General features: G+C 42.7%; 1 protein-coding gene across 2 annotated transcripts; it reads right to left on the bottom strand.

Annotated features, from left to right (window-relative positions):
- Positions 1–1397: 1397 nt before the first annotated feature.
- Positions 1398–17662, bottom strand: LOC110496240 (cyclic AMP-dependent transcription factor ATF-6 beta). Of its 2 annotated transcripts, none has more exons than XM_036952808.1 (17): positions 17328–17662; positions 15634–15713; positions 11674–11755; positions 11383–11442; positions 11202–11284; positions 9210–9390; positions 8876–9040; positions 8399–8595; positions 8095–8274; positions 6936–7018; positions 6589–6783; positions 5200–5307; positions 4724–4823; positions 4480–4547; positions 4180–4282; positions 3952–4036; positions 1398–3571 (listed from the first exon to the last, which is right to left on the bottom strand). In XM_036952808.1, the coding sequence occupies exons 1-17, from the start codon at positions 17398–17400 to the stop codon at positions 3297–3299; spliced, it is 2118 nt and encodes a 705-aa protein (XP_036808703.1). In that variant the 5' UTR covers positions 17401–17662; the 3' UTR covers positions 1398–3296. The 2 variants fall into 2 exon arrangements, with proteins under 2 accessions (XP_036808703.1, XP_036808704.1); XM_036952809.1 differs by having other exon boundaries at positions 8432–8595; positions 17328–17661.
- Between the last annotated feature and the right edge of the window lie 1344 nt (positions 17663–19006).

Raw genomic sequence — 19006 nt, 5'->3', positions numbered from 1 at the left:
TAAGAATTTGTTCTTAACTGACTTGCCTAGTTAAATAAAGTTTATTTTTATTTTTTGTTAAATACAAAAATACATTGGAATGTCCAGGAGGCAAAATTGTCATGTTTACAGTATCACCCCCAAGAGTTAGGGTGTCACCCCCATCCATACTTTCTCAAAGCCAAAACACTCTCCTTTGAACCTTTTACTTGATCAAAATTGGTTGTAGTCATCCCTCTTTTCCCATGTTTTCTGAGCCAAAAGTACATTTTATTACCTCCAAAATAGGAGCAAATGTTTCCAAACGAAAGTAGTATTTCCCTGCAGACCGTTCAAGTGACCAGACCAAAATGTCTCCAAATGTTATGGACCATTGTGAGATCCTGTAGGGGTCTAACATGGAGATTTCTTTCTTTGGTCAGACAATATCACTATTAGACTGTGGTCTGATTTACCCAGTTGCCACAATGCACAGAACACAAGTGCCCCCTAGCTGTGAAAGATGCCTAATGAAGACAAACATGTTTTGAGTCTCTGTTGTATTAACCTTTACCATTGCGTTATTTGATATCCGTACAAGAAAAGCCACTGAAAAAGAACCTGACTGATTACGTCGACATTCCATAAAGTTAATGTCAAAGACATCAGTCAGGCGGATTCTTATTTTGTGACTGTTCTTGACTCGTTTCTCGGAAAATACCTCAGGAACAGGATCTGTGAGTGTGTGAGCTGAGCTTCAAACTTTTGTCAAGTGTGTAGGAGGCCTCATCCTGCATTTACGATGGATAACCTCTCCCTCTTATTTGCCCTCCATCATCTGCCTTCTGCTTTACAGCTGGGCATTTACTTCAGCAAGTTGGCCCCTGGTTCTCTGTCAAAGTAGTGCACCTGTCCTCTGGGAATTCAAACATACCGATGACGTGAGATAGTAAAGCATGTGCTGAACGTTCAGCTACCTCAGCTTGGCCCTGAATAATGATGGATTCTCGTACTGAAAAACATGGCTGCCAGTCTACATGACGCTGTTGCCTTTACTTTTAAGTTGTCCTTTTGCATGTATTTCCCCCCCCCGATGCAAATGTCTCTTCCTGCTGCAAAGACAAATTTGACTTGTTAATCATTTGCATTCGTCAGGCTACATGAGACGAAGCGGAAGCATTCAGTAGAGAGGGCGTTATGTTTGTTCAGATTATTTGGACCAGACTAAACCAAGGAAGTTCTTTGTATCAACTGACAAATACAAGGATGCTGTAACGAGACCTTCGGTTTAAGAGGTAATCAAATCAAGGTTAAAGAAAAAGTGTGATACACTGGATCCGTAAGAAGAATTCTAAGCAAAACTGATGATAGCCACTAGTTATGTTCAAGTTATGCTTTTTTGGTATGTGCGAGAGAAATGAAACTGACTTAAAAAAAAATTAAATAAAAAAATCGCTTTATTTATAAAATTCAATGTTCATTTTCTACAAACAAAAAAAGGCAGCAGTTCAAACCTCTCGTATAATCAGAGAAAGATCATTTTTAAAGTTAGAAATTCATTTAAGAAAAAAAAGGAGGCATTGACCATATGTACATCGCTACCATTACAACCACCAATTTTCATGCTTAAAGTGTTTGCCGTGTGTATGTGTACATATAATGTGCAGTGTGTTTGTGTGAGAGAGTGCATTGACATGTACATGCAAAAGGGAATGTCTTGGATCCAACACCTTACCATATCACTAGTAGCATTGTGTTCCTGTATTCCCATTGGCTAAAGTGGGTTCCGAGGCTAAAGTGGGTTCTGAAATGGGAAAACTACAAAAAACAAAGAGACCTCAACACCCCCTAACATAACTTGTACAGCTTCATATAAAATTGTATTTTTTTAATATTTCATTTCTTTTGATAAGAATAATTCTATTTTTTATATAAAAATGAAAAACAATGGGTGGTATTCCCGTAAAACGGCATTATCTCGAACAAAAACACTTGCTGAAGAAGTGTGTGCAGTTCCTCAGGCAGAGCATGACAGACAAAAACATAGCGAGAGTTCACAGACAGAGTTTGCAACTAATGAAAATGATTCAGAAACCACTTTTGGACAGAAGACTCAAGTTGAGCGGGGGGGGGGGTGTAAAAAACAACAACAAATACAACTGAAAACGATGCTTACAGAATTACATTACATAAACCGTGTATAAGAAACACGATCAATTCTAGAATTACAGAGTACCTGGATGATTCTGAATAAGGTGTCAGTAATTTAACGTCGCTATATTGCTGATGACATTGAGAATGTATTCAGATGTTAACACAGCCTATATATTTTTTTTTCTGCACTAATTACATGGAGATACAGTGGATCAAGCTCGATGTTGCAAGACTTTGTGCAAGTGATAAAAAAAAATGACAAGTATATACAAACACACAACACGCTGTATGATCAAGGTGGTCGTCTGCATTCAAAGCAAATATATTTAGGCCGATCCATGTGTTAACTTCTGGAGTATAGGAACGGAAGGGTTTGTGCCCATAAGATAATGAGGTTAAGGAGGACAGAGCAAAATATAGCTATGAATTTGAAAGAAAGAAAAAAAACAACATCTCAAAAGCTACCATTGATATTTACAACCAATAAACACACAAGTTAAATAATTCTCATTCAAATCCAAACACATTTGACATAATAAAAGAAACAAACAAAAAAAACTAAATCTAAGCTGACTAGCATCTGACCTGAATTTTCTGCAGGAGCCCTCTGAATGGAATTTCAATGGAGAGCGATAAACACAGAATATACAAAACGGAACCGTCACACACACAAAAAAAAATGGTCCTCAAATGAAACCACGAGCAGTCCACTAACATTAGCTGCATATATTTCAGTGATTAATTCTGCGCTGTGTCTAAGTGCAGTGAACTGCTAGGTCTATGTTTGGGCAGTTTTTCAAAAAGTATATATTAAGAAATGATTTAGTTAGGAGCCATTGGTAAACCTTTTTAAAAAAAAACTTTTTCTATATTGAACAGATCAGGTTTGTGAAATGGTTATTACTCATTGGTCTATTAATATACAGAGTCTTCAGTAGAATAAAACACATTTGCTTTGAGTTGCTAGGACAACGTTTCAACATTGTGGCACCGTAACTTCATTGTTAATCATTTGTTTCAATTAGTACAGATGTCCTCCATTATTCCCTGACAGATCTGCCTCCTACAACCCTCCTACTCTCCCTTATTAAGTCCTCCTCTCCATCTCACTTCACTTATTCAATCTCCCATTACCCTCTCCTTTCTCCTCCAATCCCCCACTCATTTGTTCACCTTCACTAACCTCAAACCCCGCCCCCCTGGCCGATGTAATACTCGGCCTCCTGTCTGCTGGCAGGTAAGGGTTGCCGTGGAGACGCCGCTCCACCGGTGTGGGGATGGTGGCGGCCTCGGAGGGAGGTGTGGTTGCTGTGGTGATGGTGGGCGGGGGGAGCGGGAGGGGGGTCGCGGAGCGACGGGGGAACAGCGGAGGCTTTGATGGGGATGATCCGGGTGTCCATGACCTCACAATCCACCTGCATCATCATCTCATAGCCCTGGGATTTGTTATATAAACTCTCTGTGGGAGGGAGAGAGAACGAAAGAGTGCAATGTAAAAAAAGACATACTGACAAGGAGAGGAAAGAGTACAACAGACAGATACAGAGGCTAACAACAACCCCCCCAACATTTATTTTATCCCATACACTAGGTGCAGTGAAATGTGTTCGTTTTACAGGGTCAGCCATGATAGTACAGCGCCCCTGGAGCTAATTAGTAAGTGTCGACAATTTGACGTAATATGCCTCTTTCATTCACCCCAAAAATGTACTCGACATTTAAGATCTCCGTTGTTCAAAAAGTGTTTAAAACAGCGTACAGCAGTGCAACGGGGCTATATTTTGGCACAATTCTAAACGGCCGATAGTTCCGTCAAGATATCAAGAAAAGAAAACTCACCGTTGACGGACATAGCCGGCATCACCAGGGACATTTTGGGCCGTGTGGTTTTGTTGTGGCTGATGGCTGGCAACAGCAGGTGATCCTACGGAGAGAGAGAGAGAGAGAGAACGTAGGCTCATGAACGTCAGACATACGTCGTGCATTATGTGAATGGCACCCCCTGTCCGTTTCATTCACACTCGGTTGTCACTTCCCTAGAGGTTTGGCGCTGCTGTTCCGTCTTACCCGTCTGAAGGAGACCACGTAGAAGGTGTCCTCACGCCGGTCGATGGCGTCCATGAAGTCACTGTAGCTGATCTCTGGACCAGCAGGGAACACTTGTATCTGACTGTGAGAGACAAATAGTTCGGGTTAGACCAAGACTACAAATACCAATAGCAGCTGGTTTTTTCCCCCCTCCTCCCTCAGTTGATACAAATACCATACTTGGTTTAGTATTGTACAAGTGAACATGCAAGTCAACAAATCACTTTGACGGATGAACACCACTGTTGGTTACTGGGAAATGTGGTCGACCACGGTTACCTGTCAATGGAACGATGGGTCTGGATGGGAAGATATCTGGAGATGTTGGTCTTCCTAAGCTGCGCTTTCTGTAGAAAAGGGAAGGGAAACAACTGACGTGTACCCAAACAACACACATCAACACCAACTAGGTCGTTTAACACGCCAGAGGGATCATGTGTACTCGCGTGGGAATGTGAAATGCAACGACAACAAAAAAATATGATCCGGTGCAGAAATACTAAGAAACTAGATGAAACCGCACCTGCGCTATTTTAGCTTTTTTCACTATCTTCGGCTTCCCTCCAGACTTCTTCCTGTCGATCTGGTGCCTGTGGACCCATCCTCTCAGCTCATCTGCCAGCCTGAGTGAGAAAGTGAAGCAGTCAGTCGTAGAAGTCAAGGGGAGTACATATAATATATATATAATATATAATATACACATACATACATACATACATACATACATATATATATATATATATATATCACACACACACACATATATATATATACACATACATACACACACACACACACACACACACACACACACACACACACACACATATATATACACATACATACACACACACACTGGCTCTTTTGAACATGGATACAGTGACAGGCCTGTGAGAGCGCAGGTGCACTGTCGATGTTGTAACTCAATATCATATTTGCATAATGTGGTGAGAGACATGGCAGAGAGAGATTCCCGGACGCCATAGCAGCGCTGCTGACCTGAGGGACTCGGAGCGGTTGAACTGCCTGCAGTCATTGGAGGTGAAATAGCGGTCGATGTCCTGCAGGACCAGGTCCTTCACGTCGCTGAACACGTCACTCAGGTTCCTGAAAACAGACAAAACATGTAACACAGATAGAAACATCCTTCTGAAAGCCTAACCGTTCTACAAAATAATATTATATGTAAAACCATAGTGATTTCAAAGTGCAAAAGTCCTTAAAGAGCTGTAAACATGAAGTAAACATCGTACAGGCAAGTTACACGTGGACGTCATTTCATGACAGCCTGTTAGCAGTTAGTTACTTCACTACATTCCTAAAGAAAATAATGTCATTTTTACTCCATACATTTTACCTCGCACCCACGTTAGTACACGTTACATTTTGACAGGAAAAGGGTCCAATTCAAGCACTTATCAAGAGAACATCTCTGGTCATCTCTACTGCCTCTGATCTGGCAGACTCACTAAACAGAGAACATCGCAGGTCATCTCTATTGCCTCTGATCTGGCAGACTCACTAAACAGAGAACATCGCAGGTCATCTCTATTGCCTCTGATCTGGCAGACTCACTAAACAGAGAACATCGCAGGTCATCTCTATTGCCTCTGATCTGGCAGACTCACTAAACAGAGAACATCGCAGGTCATCTCTATTGCCTCTGATCTGGCAGACTCACTAAACAGAGAACCTCGCAGGTCACCCCTACTGCCTCTGATCTGGCAGACTCACTAAACAGAGAACATCGCAGGTCACCCCTACTGCCTCTGATCTGACTCACTAAACAGAGAACATCGCAGGTCACCCCTACTGCCTCTGATCTGGCAGACTCACTAAACAGAGAACATCGCAGGTCACCCCTACTGCCTCTGATCTGGCAGACTCACTAAACAGAGAACATCGCAGGTCACCCCTACTGCCTCTGATCTGACTCACTAAACACAAATGCTTCGTTTGTAAATGATGTCCGAGTGGCCCCTGGCTATTCGTAAAGAATGTAATACAATGGTGCCGTCTGGTTTGCTTAATATAAGGAATTGGAAATGATTTATACTTTTGACACTTAAGTATATTTAAAAACAAATACAATTAGACTTTTACTTAAATAGTATTTTACTGTGTGACTCACTTTTACTTGAGTCATTTTCTATTAAGGTAAATGTACTTTTACTCAAGTATGACAATTTAATACATTTTCCACCACTGCCCGTTACATATTTCTATGTCCAGCTCAAACACGGTCTTGTTCTCCAATGACGTTCTACTTGACGGAACCATGTTTGCGAAGCCTCATCAATCAGAACCACATGGGCAGCAAGGTCATAATGAACAGGCTCACCATCGTGGATATGCAGAGTTAACAATGAGTTGGACTTTATTACCAACCTAAACTGGTATGAATCGGTGGATTCCCTCTCCACCTCTCCTCCCTTCCACCCATCCTCTCCTCCTTCCTCCTCAGGATCTATCCTTTCCTCCACTCTGCTATGTTCCCGAGCCGTCTCAAACTCCAGGAGATGTCTTCCTGTGTGAGGGACCACCTCTTCCTGTAACCCCGTCTCCAGCTTCCTGTCTGTGATACTGGAGGAAAAAATGTAGTCAAAATCAACTAATCATGCAGTTATGTACAATACTTTTTAAAAACAGGAATTTTTTGAAGGGGGGGGGGGGGGGCAATTTGCCAATTGATAACACTTCATTGAATGGCAGTGACTATGAACAGTGACTTTTACCTGACAGGGCCGAAACTGAAGGTCATGAACAGTAGCACTGCCATGACGCAGACGGCCCTCTTGTTGTTACCAGATTCACTGCCCTGGAACAGAGAGAGGATTTAGAGCAGTGTAAACACTGGGGCCGGGACGATACCAGTATCGCGAGACTCAGTATTGTGGCAAGGAAACATAACACGAAGGGGATTTAACTTTAGGAAAGAGAGACCTGATGTTGGAAACAATTATGTTGTCCTCCAGAGTCAAATGTATTTATTTTCCAAACTATAGAACACAATATTTTACATACAGCAGGTTTTTAAGGAACCAAAAGAGTTTGGTCTGCTTCGTGCTTTCATTTGAACCTACTTCGACACTGGAATTGTCCCGGCCCTAGTAAACACGCATGTATCAACATGTCCTCTTTGAAGGTATTCCGAGTTGTTGCTTGAACAGTCAAATCTTAACCACATTCTTAAGACTTTCATTTAGAAAGATTCAATTGAAAGCAGTCCATCCGGTTCATTAGGGAAATCCATCTCTGCCTCAGCAATGTAATCACCGAACACATTTGCTTAAGGGAGGTTTCCTGGCTTTCCAGCTCCCCTGCCACCCTCCCTCCCCTCTCTCCTACCCCTCCCCTTCATTCTCCTCCTGTACCTCCGCCACTACCTCTCCTTCCTCCCTTCACCCTGTACCGTCTTCCCTCCTTCCCCTCTCTCCTACCCCTCCCCTTCATTCTCCTCCTGTACCTCCACCTCTCCTTTCTCCCTTCCCCTGTACCATCTTCCCTCCTTCCCCCCTCTCCTACCCCTCCCCTTCATTCTCCTCCTGTACCTCCACCTCTCCTTTCTCCCTTCCCCTGTACCATCTTCCCTCCTTCCCCTCTCTCCTACCCCTCCCCTTCATTCTCCTCCTGTACCTCCGCCACTAGCTCTCCTTTCTCCCTTCCCCTGTACCGTCTTCCCTCCCCCTCCTCTCTCCTACCCCTCCCCTTCATTCTCCTCCTGTACCTCCGCCACTACCTCTCCTTCCTCCCTTCCCCTGTACCGTCTTCCCTCCCACTCCTCTCTCCTAATCCCTCCCCTTCATTCTCCTCCTGTACCTCCGCCACTACCTCTCCTTTCTCCCTTCCCCTGTACCGTCTTCCCTCCCACTCCTCTCTCCACCCCTCCTGTACCTCTTTCCCGGCAAGCCTCTCCCTCAGGGCCTGGTTCTCCCTGCGGAGGTGCTCGTTCTCCTGCTGCACCTCCCTCAGCTGGCCCTCCAGGTTCTGCAGGTACTCCTTCTTCTTCTTGCGTGACTGGCACGCCGACTCCCGGTTCTTGATCATCCGCTGCTGCCTCTTCATCACCTTCATCTGAGACCCGGTCGGATGGGGAGAACGCATGACAGTTAATCACGGCAGAACTGGGCGTGTGATCTGACAGTGAAACCCGGGGTAAGGCAACGGTTGAAGTAGAGCGTGAAAGAGAACTACTCACTGACTGATTGACATGCGACTGACAGACACTCACATCCATGCCGTTGCAGTTGCTCCCTGGCAGAGAGGACGCCGGGACTATGGGTTTGCTGGGGAATGGGGCCGTGGGGCTATGGCAGTGAGGCATGGTGGGGGAGACAGGCTCCATTTTGACGATGGCTGGCGCAGACCCCAGACAGACTGACTGGGAAAGCACCACTAAGAGAGGGAAAAGAAGGTGACATCACTCAGCTATTACGTAACATATTATGCCATGGTCTCTTAGACACCCAAATACCAGTAATAAAATACATTTCTAATCAACAAATCACAGAAATAGACATAGGTATTGTGGCGATTTGAGCATGCACGCCCACAGAGATACATAAAATAACTTGGAATTCAACGCTCCCCTTTAATTAACCTCGGCGATTCACCAAACGGTAAGCCTGGAATAAGGTCATGTGTGAAAAATGGTCAGTCTGGTCCCAGGACTCACCAGGCCTGCTCTGGTCCCTGCTAGGCAGGCTGTGCAGTATGAGGGCCTTGGCTGGACTGGGAGCCTGGTGGACGGAGAGAGCCGCTACACACACAGGCCTGGGTTGGATGAGAGGCTTACTGCTCAGGATGGTACTGGCTTTGATCGTGGCCGCAGTGGGGTGGACTGGAGGGAGAGAGAGAACATGACATGCACTATAAAATGTCTGCCAAGAACAAAGTCAAGGGCATTTGCACCCAAAGCACATAATATTAAAAATTAAGCGTACTCTCGTGGCTGAAGTCTTTCCTGTGCAACACATAAAATAGCTGAACGTCACTGTAGAAACGAGTACCTGTGGCCTGTGTGTCCATGCCATTGTGGGTTGATGTTTGGTGTTGCTGAGGCGGCAGTTTGGACTGTGGTCGGGCCAGTTGTGCAGAGGCCACCGTGACTTCACATGTGTCAAGTGGTGGTGCCAGCACATCTCCAAACATATAAGGAGGCGTGGGCGGGTTCTCTCCTTTCACTGGGATCTGAATGGTAGAAAGAGAGATGTGCAAGAAATGTTAAAAACAGGCTTCACACTTTGGTTACTTCTGAAATACTCGGACGAGGCTCTGTGTCACTGAATACAGTGCCTTGCAAAAGTATTCGGCCCCCTTGAACTTTGCGACCTTTTGCCACATTTCAGGCTTCAAACATAAAGATATAAAACTGTATTTTTTTGTGAAGAATCAACAACAAGTGGGACACAATCATGAAGTGGAACGACATTTATTGGATATTTCAAAAAAATTTAACAAATCAAAAACTGAAAAATTGGGCGTGCAAAATTATTCAGCCCCCTTAAGTTAATACTTTGTAGCGCCACCTTTTGCTGCGATTACAGCTGTAAGTCGCTTGGGGTATGTCTATCAGTTTTGCACATCGAGAGACTGAATTTTTTCCCATTCCTCCTTGCAAAACAGCTCGAGCTCAGTGAGGTTGGATGGAGAGCATTTGTGAACAGCAGTTTTCAGTTCTTTCCACAGATTCTCGATTGGATTCAGGTCTGGACTTTGACTTGGCCATTCTAACACCTGGATATGTTTATTTTTGAACCATTCCATTGTAGATGTTGCTTTATGTTTTGGATCATTATCTTGTTGGAAGACAAATCTCCATCCCAGTCTCAGGTCTTTTGCAGACTCCATCAGGTTTTCTTCCAGAATGGTCCTGTATTTGGCTCCATCCATCTTCCCATCAATTTTAACCATCTTCCCTGTCCCTGCTGAAGAAAAGCAGGCCCAAACCATGATGCTGCCACCACCATGTTTGACAGTGGGGATGGTGTGTTCAGCTGTGTTGCTTTTACGCCAAACATAACGTTTTGCATTGTTGCCAAAAAGTTCAATTTTGGTTTCATCTGACCAGAGCACCTTCTTCCACATGTTTGGTGTGTCTCCCAGGTGGCTTGTGGCAAACTTTAAACAACACTTTTTATGGATATCTTTAAGAAATGGCTTTCTTCTTGCCACTCTTCCATAAAGGCCAGATTTGTGCAATATACGACTGATTGTTGTCCTATGGACAGAGTCTCCCACCTCAGCTGTAGATCTCTGCAGTTCATCCAGAGTGATCATGGGCCTCTTGGCTGCTTCTCTGATCAGTCTTCTCCTTGTATGAGCTGAAAGTTTAGAGGGACGGCCAGGTCTTGGTAGATTTGCAGTGGTCTGATACTCCTTCCATTTCAATATTATCGCTTGCACAGTGCTCCTTGGGATGTTTAAAGCTTGGGAAATCTTTTTGTATCCAAATCCGGCTTTAAACTTCTTCACAACAGTATCTCGGACCTGCCCGGTGTGTTCCTTGTTCTTCATGATGCTCTCTGCGCTTTTAACGGACCTCTGAGACTATCACAGTGCAGGTGCATTTATACGGAGACTTGATTACACACAGGTGGATTGTATTTATCCTCATTAGTCATTTAGGTCAACATTGGATCATTCAGAGATCCTCACTGAACTTCTGGAGAGAGTTTGCTGCACTGAAAGTAAAGGGGCTGAATAATTTTGCACGCCCAATTTTTCAGTTTTTGATTTGTTAAAAAAGTTTGAAATATCCAATAAATGTCGTTCCACTTCATGATTGTGTCCCACTTGTTGTTGATTCTTCACAAAAAAATACAGTTTTATATCTTTATGTTTGAAGCCTGAAATGTGGCAAAAGGTCGCAAAGTTCAAGGGGGCCGAATACTTTCGCAAGGCACTGTATGTGCACTTTGTGTACATTGCATCTCAGAGTCTCTAAACTGTGATGCATCAATATCGTAGTGCGATGTGGAAGCTGATCTGTCTGGACTGACCTGTGAGTCTGGGAGTGAGGTCAGGGAGCAGTCGGAGGCCAGCGAGGAGGCAGGGGAGGGAGGCTCCGCCTTCACCCGGAACACTGGAACAGCACACACAAATGATACAAAAAGGACACCGTGAATAATTCACATTCAACCATAAGACAAACACATACACAATAGCCAAAGAGGGACTTACACATGTCCACTGGCAAAGGCTGCGTTATCGTCATTTCATCTTTCAGTACGGGAATGTCCCCTTAAGAGAGTGCGAGGAAGGCAGAGCAGAGAGAGAGCGGCAGGGAGAAAGGTTTTAAAAGTACACCACAACCGACGCTGCGCTACAATGACACTTTACTGATAAACTGAAGTGACGTTGCTATTTTACTTCATTGGCCTTCTATAGTAGTAATAACATGTCTACTACCACAACGAATACTGTTAAAAAGGAAAATCTCTCCTTCCTGCCACACTTTATTAATCTCTGCACCTGTGAGAAGGTTGTCGTCCAGGTGTCTCCATGGCGACGTGGGATTGTCGGGATCAAGGGTCAGCACGAGATCGTTGTCAAACTGCGAGGAGAGAGAGGAAGCGGAGGGCAGAATTAGGCCATCGTCTGGATTAGTCAGTAGGTCGGCAGGGGGTGCGCCATTGGTTGCCCCAACAGGGAAAGCAGCCCCATTATCGGCCGGCCCGTCTCAGGCTCACTCAAGTTACCTTAACTTTGGCATCACACACTGAACTCTCACGACTGCTAGGTAGTGTGTAACACTGCCTGGTTTATACTGATACTGCCAGCACTAGCCGACTACCACCAGGTTACTCAACCCTGCACCTTAGAGGCTGCTGCCCCATATACATAGACATGGAATCACTGGTCACTTTAATAATGTTTACATAACGCTTTACTCATTTCATATGTACAGTTGAAGTCGGAAGTAAACATACACCTTAGCCAAATACACTTAAACTCAGTTTCACAATTCCTGACATTTAATCCTAGTAAAAATTCCCTGTCTTAGGTCAGTTAGGAACACCACTTTATTTTAAGAATGTGAAATGTCAGAATAATAGTAGAGAGAGATTTATTTCAGATTTGATTTCTTTCATCACATTCCCAGTGGGTCAGAGGTTAACATACACTCAATTAGTATTTGGTAGCATTGCCTTTAAATTGTTTAACTTGGGTCAAATGTTTTGGGTAGCCTTCCATAAGCTTCCCACAATAAGTTGGGTGAATTTTGGCCCATTCCTCCTGACAGAGCTGGTGCAACTGAGTCAGGTTTGTAGGCCTCCTTGCTCGCATACGCTTTTTCAGTTCTGCCCACAAATATTCCATAGGATTAGAGGTCACTCAAATACCTTGACTTTGTTGTCCTTAAGCCATTTTGCCACAACTTTGGAAGTATGCTTGGGGTCATTGTCCATTTGGAAAACCCATTTCCAACCAAGCTTTAAACTGATGTCTTGAGATGTTGCTTCAATATATCCACATAATTTTCCTCCCTCATGAAGCCATCTATTTTGTGAAGTGCACCAGTCCCTCCTGCAGCAAAGCACCCCCACAACATGATGCTGCCACCCCCGTGCTTCACGGTTGGGATGGTGTTCTTCGGCTTGCAAGCCTCCCCCTTTTTCCTCCAAACATAACGATTGTCATTATGGCCAAACAGTTCTATTTTTGTTTCATCAGACCTGAGGACATTTCTCCAAAGTATGATCTTTGTTCCCACGTGCAGTTGCAAACCGCAGTCTGGCTTTTTTATGGCGATTTTGGAGCAGTGGCTTCTTCCTTGCTGAGCGGCCTTTCAGGTTATGCCACTTTAGGACTCGTTTTACTGTGGATATAGATACTTTTCTACCCGTTTCCTCCAGCATCTTCACAAGGGCCTTTGCTGTTGTTCTGGGATTGATTTGCACTTTTCGCACCAAAGTACGTACATCTCTAGGAGACAGAACGCATCTCCTTCCTGAGCGTTATGATGGCTGCGTGGTCCCATGGTGTTTATACTTTCGTGCTATTGTTTGTACAGATGAACGTGGTACCTTCAAGCGTTTGGAAATTGCTCCCAAGAATGAACCAGACTTGTGGAGGTCTACAATTGTTTTTCTGAGGTCTTGGCTGATTTATTTTGATTTTCCCATGATGTCAAGCAAAGAGGCACTGAGTTTGGAGGTAGGTCTTGAAATACATCCACAGGTACACCTCCAATTGACTCAAATGATGTCAATTAGCATATCAGAAGCTTCTAAAGCCATGACATTTTCTGGAATTTTCCAAGCTGTTTAAAGGCACAGTCATCTTAGTGTATGTAAACTTCTGACCCACTGGAATTGTGATACAGTGAATTATAAGTGTTATAATCTGTCTGTAAACAATTGTTGGGAAAATGACTTGTGTCATGCACAAAGTAGATGTCCTAACCGCCTTGCCAAAACTATAGTTTGTTAACAAAACATTTGTGGAGTGGTTGAAAAACGAGTTTTAATGACTCCAACCTAAGTGTATGTAAACTTCCGACTTCAACTGTATATATTGTATTGTATTCTACTGTATTTTAGTCAATGCCATTCCAGCATTGCTCATCCTAATATTTATATATTCTTAATTCCATTCTTTACCTTTAGATTCCTGTGTATTGTTGTGAATTGTTGGATACTACAGCAATGTTGGAGCTAGGAACACAAGTATTGACATCTGCTAAATATGTGTATGTGACCAATAAAATGTTATTTTATTTTGATAAAGGAAGAATGAGCAGATTGCCGCACTATTGCACACTGTATTTTATTTTACTAGGCAAGTCAGTTAAGGACAAATTGTTCATTTACAATGACACCCTACCGGGGAACAGATCAGGGAATGGTCCGCCTTGCTCAGGGGCAGAACGACAGATTTTTGTTTTTACCTTGTCAGCTCGGGGATTCAACCCAGCAACCTTTCAGTTACTGGCCCAACGCTCTAACCACTAGGCTACCTGTAGGTGATGTAGATTGGAATAGGGATGGACATGAGTAATCGAGTCCTCAAACGGATGTCAAAAGTCTCTCTTTAACCCGACTAAAGATCACTTTGGTTGACAGTCAAACTAGTTTGTGGAACGTGCTATGTGGCTGCCCGAATGAGCAAGAAAACGTTTGTCCCGATTTTACATATTTAATTTGTTGTCTTGAAGACAACGTTAATTTGCTTTGACTCTCCTGTTCCATTTCTACATGTGCATTTTGTGGGACACAACAAAAAAAAAGAAGCCAAGCCAAGCATCAGTTCTTCTCCTTGAATTAATCTTCCCTTCTGTGTCTCACTCACTAAACTGTGTTCCGTCCACTCCCTCTACACGCGCGTGCTAAGAGCGCACGCAAGCTCCCGTTAGGCCTACAGAAACAAATGCCTATAAAAACATATCTAACTGATGGGATACACAAGCTACATTCCTTGCTAAATGACAACAGTTTTAAAAACTAATTGTGTTCCGTCTGTGAGTTGATTGATGTAGGGAAATAGGTGCTTCAACGACGAGCTGCAGGTTTGGAATGATTGCGTCCCGTCTATCCCCCCCCCCCCCCCCCCCCTAAACATAGACAAGTTCCACACTGAAAATATGCCAAAACATTTGTTTGATAAAGACAAAGAGTGTATTTTCAGAATCTTAAGAACAGGCCTACTCACTAAACAGATGTGGTTGTAATTCATCTCCATGCAGTTTTCAACATAGAATTCTTAATTAATTTAGAAACATTCCAAAAGGCAAAATAAAACTAAATCGAACATCTGTATATCGATGACAGATTTGTTTGTAACCCTCAGAAAACTGTCTTTCAACTCGCCAAATTGAGCCCCGTTTCAAATGATTACTCTGAGAATAACTATTCCAGACGCGATATGTGCATCGGTAACTTATTTCACTTAGAAAAATAGTTCTATTTTATTCAGTTACATGACATTTTTTTTTCTAGAAATGATGAGTCTTGAATGTGATAGGGCTTGGGAAATAAAAAAAAGTGTCTTGTCTGCTAAATTAACAAAACAAGGCTCCACCATTACACAGTCATAGGCTTCAACAAGCAAGTGCCACCGCTAAGGTTATTACCATTTTTGAAGATTGTGTTCCACAATATAAGATAAGTTACAATAAATTAATCTTAAATGACACTTGTTTTTATATATAGATAAATGCACACATATTTATTTCCAGTGTGGGCCTTGTGTTCTAAAATAGACCCCCCCCCCCCCCCATTGGAGTACTCAACAACAACAAAAAGCGAGAGCACTAACTGTCAAAACATTTCAAATGCCCATTCCTGGAATAGGCCTCATGTTGAGTAGACAGGAAATTAGGTCTAAATCATTGACAGTTTTGAATTAACTTCATTGTGGCGATACAACATGTGTAGTACAGTGGTCAGATAATACAGTCAGGGTCTGTGAGCAGAAAATCTCTGTCCGTACCGATGTTTCATATTTCAGTCCTCTCGTGTACTCTCCGTCCTCTCCCTCCTCCATGCTCTCACACTGGTACAGACAGGCATCTGAGACAGACAGACCAATTAGTTAGCACTGTAGGAACATGATTATGCACATGGACAGACATGCAAGTTGCTTGAGTATCAGTTGCTATAGCAGTTGTAAGTAAAGCCTTATCACTATACCACAGTGACCCCTTGTCGCCATGGTTTCCCGTGCCTTATTTGGTTTGACAAGGGCTTGAAACACGACTCTGACCTTTGAGCTAAATAAAGAAGAGGGATCTACTAGTAAATGATGGTTGTGATCATAAACACACCTAAAAATGAGCTCGAGGTTTGGTGCTTTTCTACACCCATTTTACATTCAAAGCAGCTTCAATTCACAGGAGTCCAGTTTGGTTTTTCCGGCTTTACAAATTTAGTGAAATCTAAGCAATGGAGGGGAAGTTGGCTTAAAATACATGAGATGGGAGGTTTTCTGCCCTGAGGTGACCCATCTTCAAAAGCAAAGGGATCGGTAACCAACCTGCTCAGTGCTGAGAATGGTTCCCCCCATTACTGTTGAATTTGAATTAGCCAAGTGTTAGCTACTCATGATAATAGTAGACCCCATTAACCAGAGGGACAACTTATGGGCTGAAATTAATTCTAGCCTACATTATCGTGGGATGTTTTTTTTTTCTTGAAAGAATGCTTTTCGTTTTCCACAACTAGTTTTGATTCACACTGCAGGCCTGACTAGTTAAATGCTGTCTATCACAAATAGTAAATGTAAAATGTAATCAAGTTCAGTGATCACAGGAAGTTCACAGTTTACAGATTGCGTGAGACATTTTTTTTAAAACCTTTAAATAACTTTAGAACAAATTCTTATTTTCAATGACGGCCTAGGTACAGTGGGTTAACTGCCTTGTTCAGGGCAGTACCTTGAGAGCTCGGGAATATGAACTTGCAACCTTTCAGTTACTAGTCCAATGCTCTAACCACTAGGCTACCCTGCCGCCCCAGACAACGACACTTAAGTCTGCAAACTTCAGCATATAAAAGCAATGATCAGGGAGTCAGTAAAAGGGTAAGGTCTGTATCTAAAATACAGTGCCATACAATGAAAGCAAGCCAATCTGTCAGATGCAAATGCTATTGATTTAAAAAAGGGCCCGAGATACCCAGATGTTGCAAAAAGCCAGCTTGGTTTTCAGTCTTTAGATAGGTTGAGGCCTATGGTTTATTCAACATATTACATACGTTTTAAATTCAGGTATTTGGGATCGATGGTCTTTTCAGATAGCCTTTATCTTATCGAAAACGAAAGCTTGCAGAGCACAAGCTTTTCTCACACTAATACCAAAGGCTTTTTATTAGTAAAGTTAACACTCCTATATGTGCTAATACAGTGACATATCCGGTTTGCTGCCCAGTGCACATATAGCTAGACATTGGCGCACACACCCACGCAAGAAACCCAACTACAACCAACTTTAACATTATGATTTTTCGTAATTTGTTGTCAGGGTCAACCTGGTAAGGTTAGGAAATGAAAGACGCATAGTCAATTTCACGCGTTCGTTATCAGCTAAAGTCGCGTTAGCTAGCAGATCATTTTAGCTATCTAACGCATCCATGCTGCCCAGGTGGTAAACATGCATTACAGTACCATTTATCATCTCTCTCACTTACCCCAATCCTCGCTTGTTAGAAGGTTATCAGCGAAGAAACGACTATCCAAATCAGATAGTAAATCCGTAGTCATAGCCACAAGGCGTTTGTTAATTAGAGGGAGTGTAGACAATCACCGATCGATTATATTAAAAAATATAAATCCGCGAATTCGATTTACAGCGAATGATGTTCAGTTGGCGATTGGGTCCATCGACGTACAAAATACAATTATAATTTCTTACGCGAAACATTAGATTTTGTATTTATTTTGTTTCATAATATCCACTCGGTCCACAGAACCATCTCGCATATGACGACATCCAGACAAGAAACGACATTTCCGCAAAAAGCCCGCCCATTTTCAATACAAGATCCAATCAAAGCAAGGATTTTTTAGATTGATTCTTCAGTCGCCCTATCCAATAATATTATTACTATTAAGACAGAGTAGACCGTCGTAGATGGACAAAAGTAAGAGGTTTATAAGGTGATTCGGCCCAATCGCACGTCAGAATTTTGAGTGACGTTGAAAATCTTCAATGGTAGACATGTCATTTGGCTTTCCTTTCAAAGGACATGCCGTAAAAATCAATCACGTGTTCAACAATAAGAAACATTTCATTTGAACACATGGTTGATAGCTAGCTAAAGTTGTCTCTTTCCTAAATTAGCCATGGATGGAGATAAGGTTTTGGACTTGTGGTTTTACTTGATTCTCTGTACTGGCCAATGATTATAACGGGGAATCCGACCCAACCATACATTGTGCCCCTTGCCTGAGAGGATGGAAGTTCAATATGTATCTAGATGTAGTAAGCCAGTGTTAACTAGCTAACGTTACCCATGAAATTAAGTTTTTAGCCAGGTAGCAAGACAACCAACTAAAAGCGTGTACTGTATGACAGTGATAGACCGTTTAGTCAACATGAGATAAAGGATCATGGCATTGGCTTGAGTGAGTCATGTTTTTTCTACATGTATGCACAAACAAATCAGAACCATGGACAACCACATCATATTTAGCTTACATTGATTGGACTCGTTTTTGGCATATTTTAGTTGTCACTGTATAAGACTAAGCATAGGTGATTTGATGTTGAAATGGTGCTGGAATAGTGGAGGCAGCAACTGTTTTTGTAACTCTCCATGGTTCTAAATCCATAGTTTAGTGGTCTGAAAATGGGGGAAGCATTAACTTGATTGACCATGCTGTAGGTCTGTTACGTGCAATATGCTTTGTGGATTTCACCAGTGTGGTTGAATTTATTATGCAGCACTCTTCTTATTGTCTCTGCCTTATGCCTACAGTGCACTTGGAAAGTATGCAGACCTCTTGACTTTTGCCACATTTTGTTGCGTTACCCTTATTCTAAAATGGATTCAATTGTTCCCCCCTCAACTACACACAATACCCCATAATGACAAAGCAAAAATGTATTTATTTTTTAATTAAAAGATATTGCATTTAACATAAGTATTCAGACCCTTTACTCAGTACTTTGTTGAAACACCTTTGGCAGCGATTATAGCCTAGAGTCTTCTTGGGTATGACGCTACAAGCTTGGCACACCTGTATTTTAGGAGTTTTTCCCATTCTTCTCTGCAGATCCTCTCAAGCTCTGTCAGGTTGCATGGGGAGCGCTGCACAGCTATTTTCAGGTCTCTCCAGAGATGTTTGATTTGGCTCAAGTCCAGGC

This window comes from Oncorhynchus mykiss, chromosome 18, assembly GCF_013265735.2.
Source record: "Oncorhynchus mykiss isolate Arlee chromosome 18, USDA_OmykA_1.1, whole genome shotgun sequence".
NCBI classification, from domain to species: domain Eukaryota; kingdom Metazoa; phylum Chordata; class Actinopteri; order Salmoniformes; family Salmonidae; genus Oncorhynchus; species Oncorhynchus mykiss.
This window is presented reverse-complemented; position numbering and strand designations above follow the sequence as displayed.

What these genes read in the sequence shown, in the direction of transcription:
- LOC110496240 (XM_036952808.1), bottom strand. Translation starts at nt 17,400, where the DNA reads ATGACTACGGATTTACTATCTGATTTGGATAGTCGTTTCTTCGCTGAT. An exon ending in TTCAGTTTCGGCCCTGTCAG is followed by an intron (nt 6,784 to 6,935) that starts GTAAAAGTCACT and finishes TTTTTCCTCCAG; the next exon opens with TATCACAGACAGGAAGCTGG. An exon ending in ACCGATTCATACCAGTTTAG is followed by an intron (nt 5,308 to 6,588) that starts GTTGGTAATAAA and finishes GTCTGTTTTCAG; the next exon opens with GAACCTGAGTGACGTGTTCA.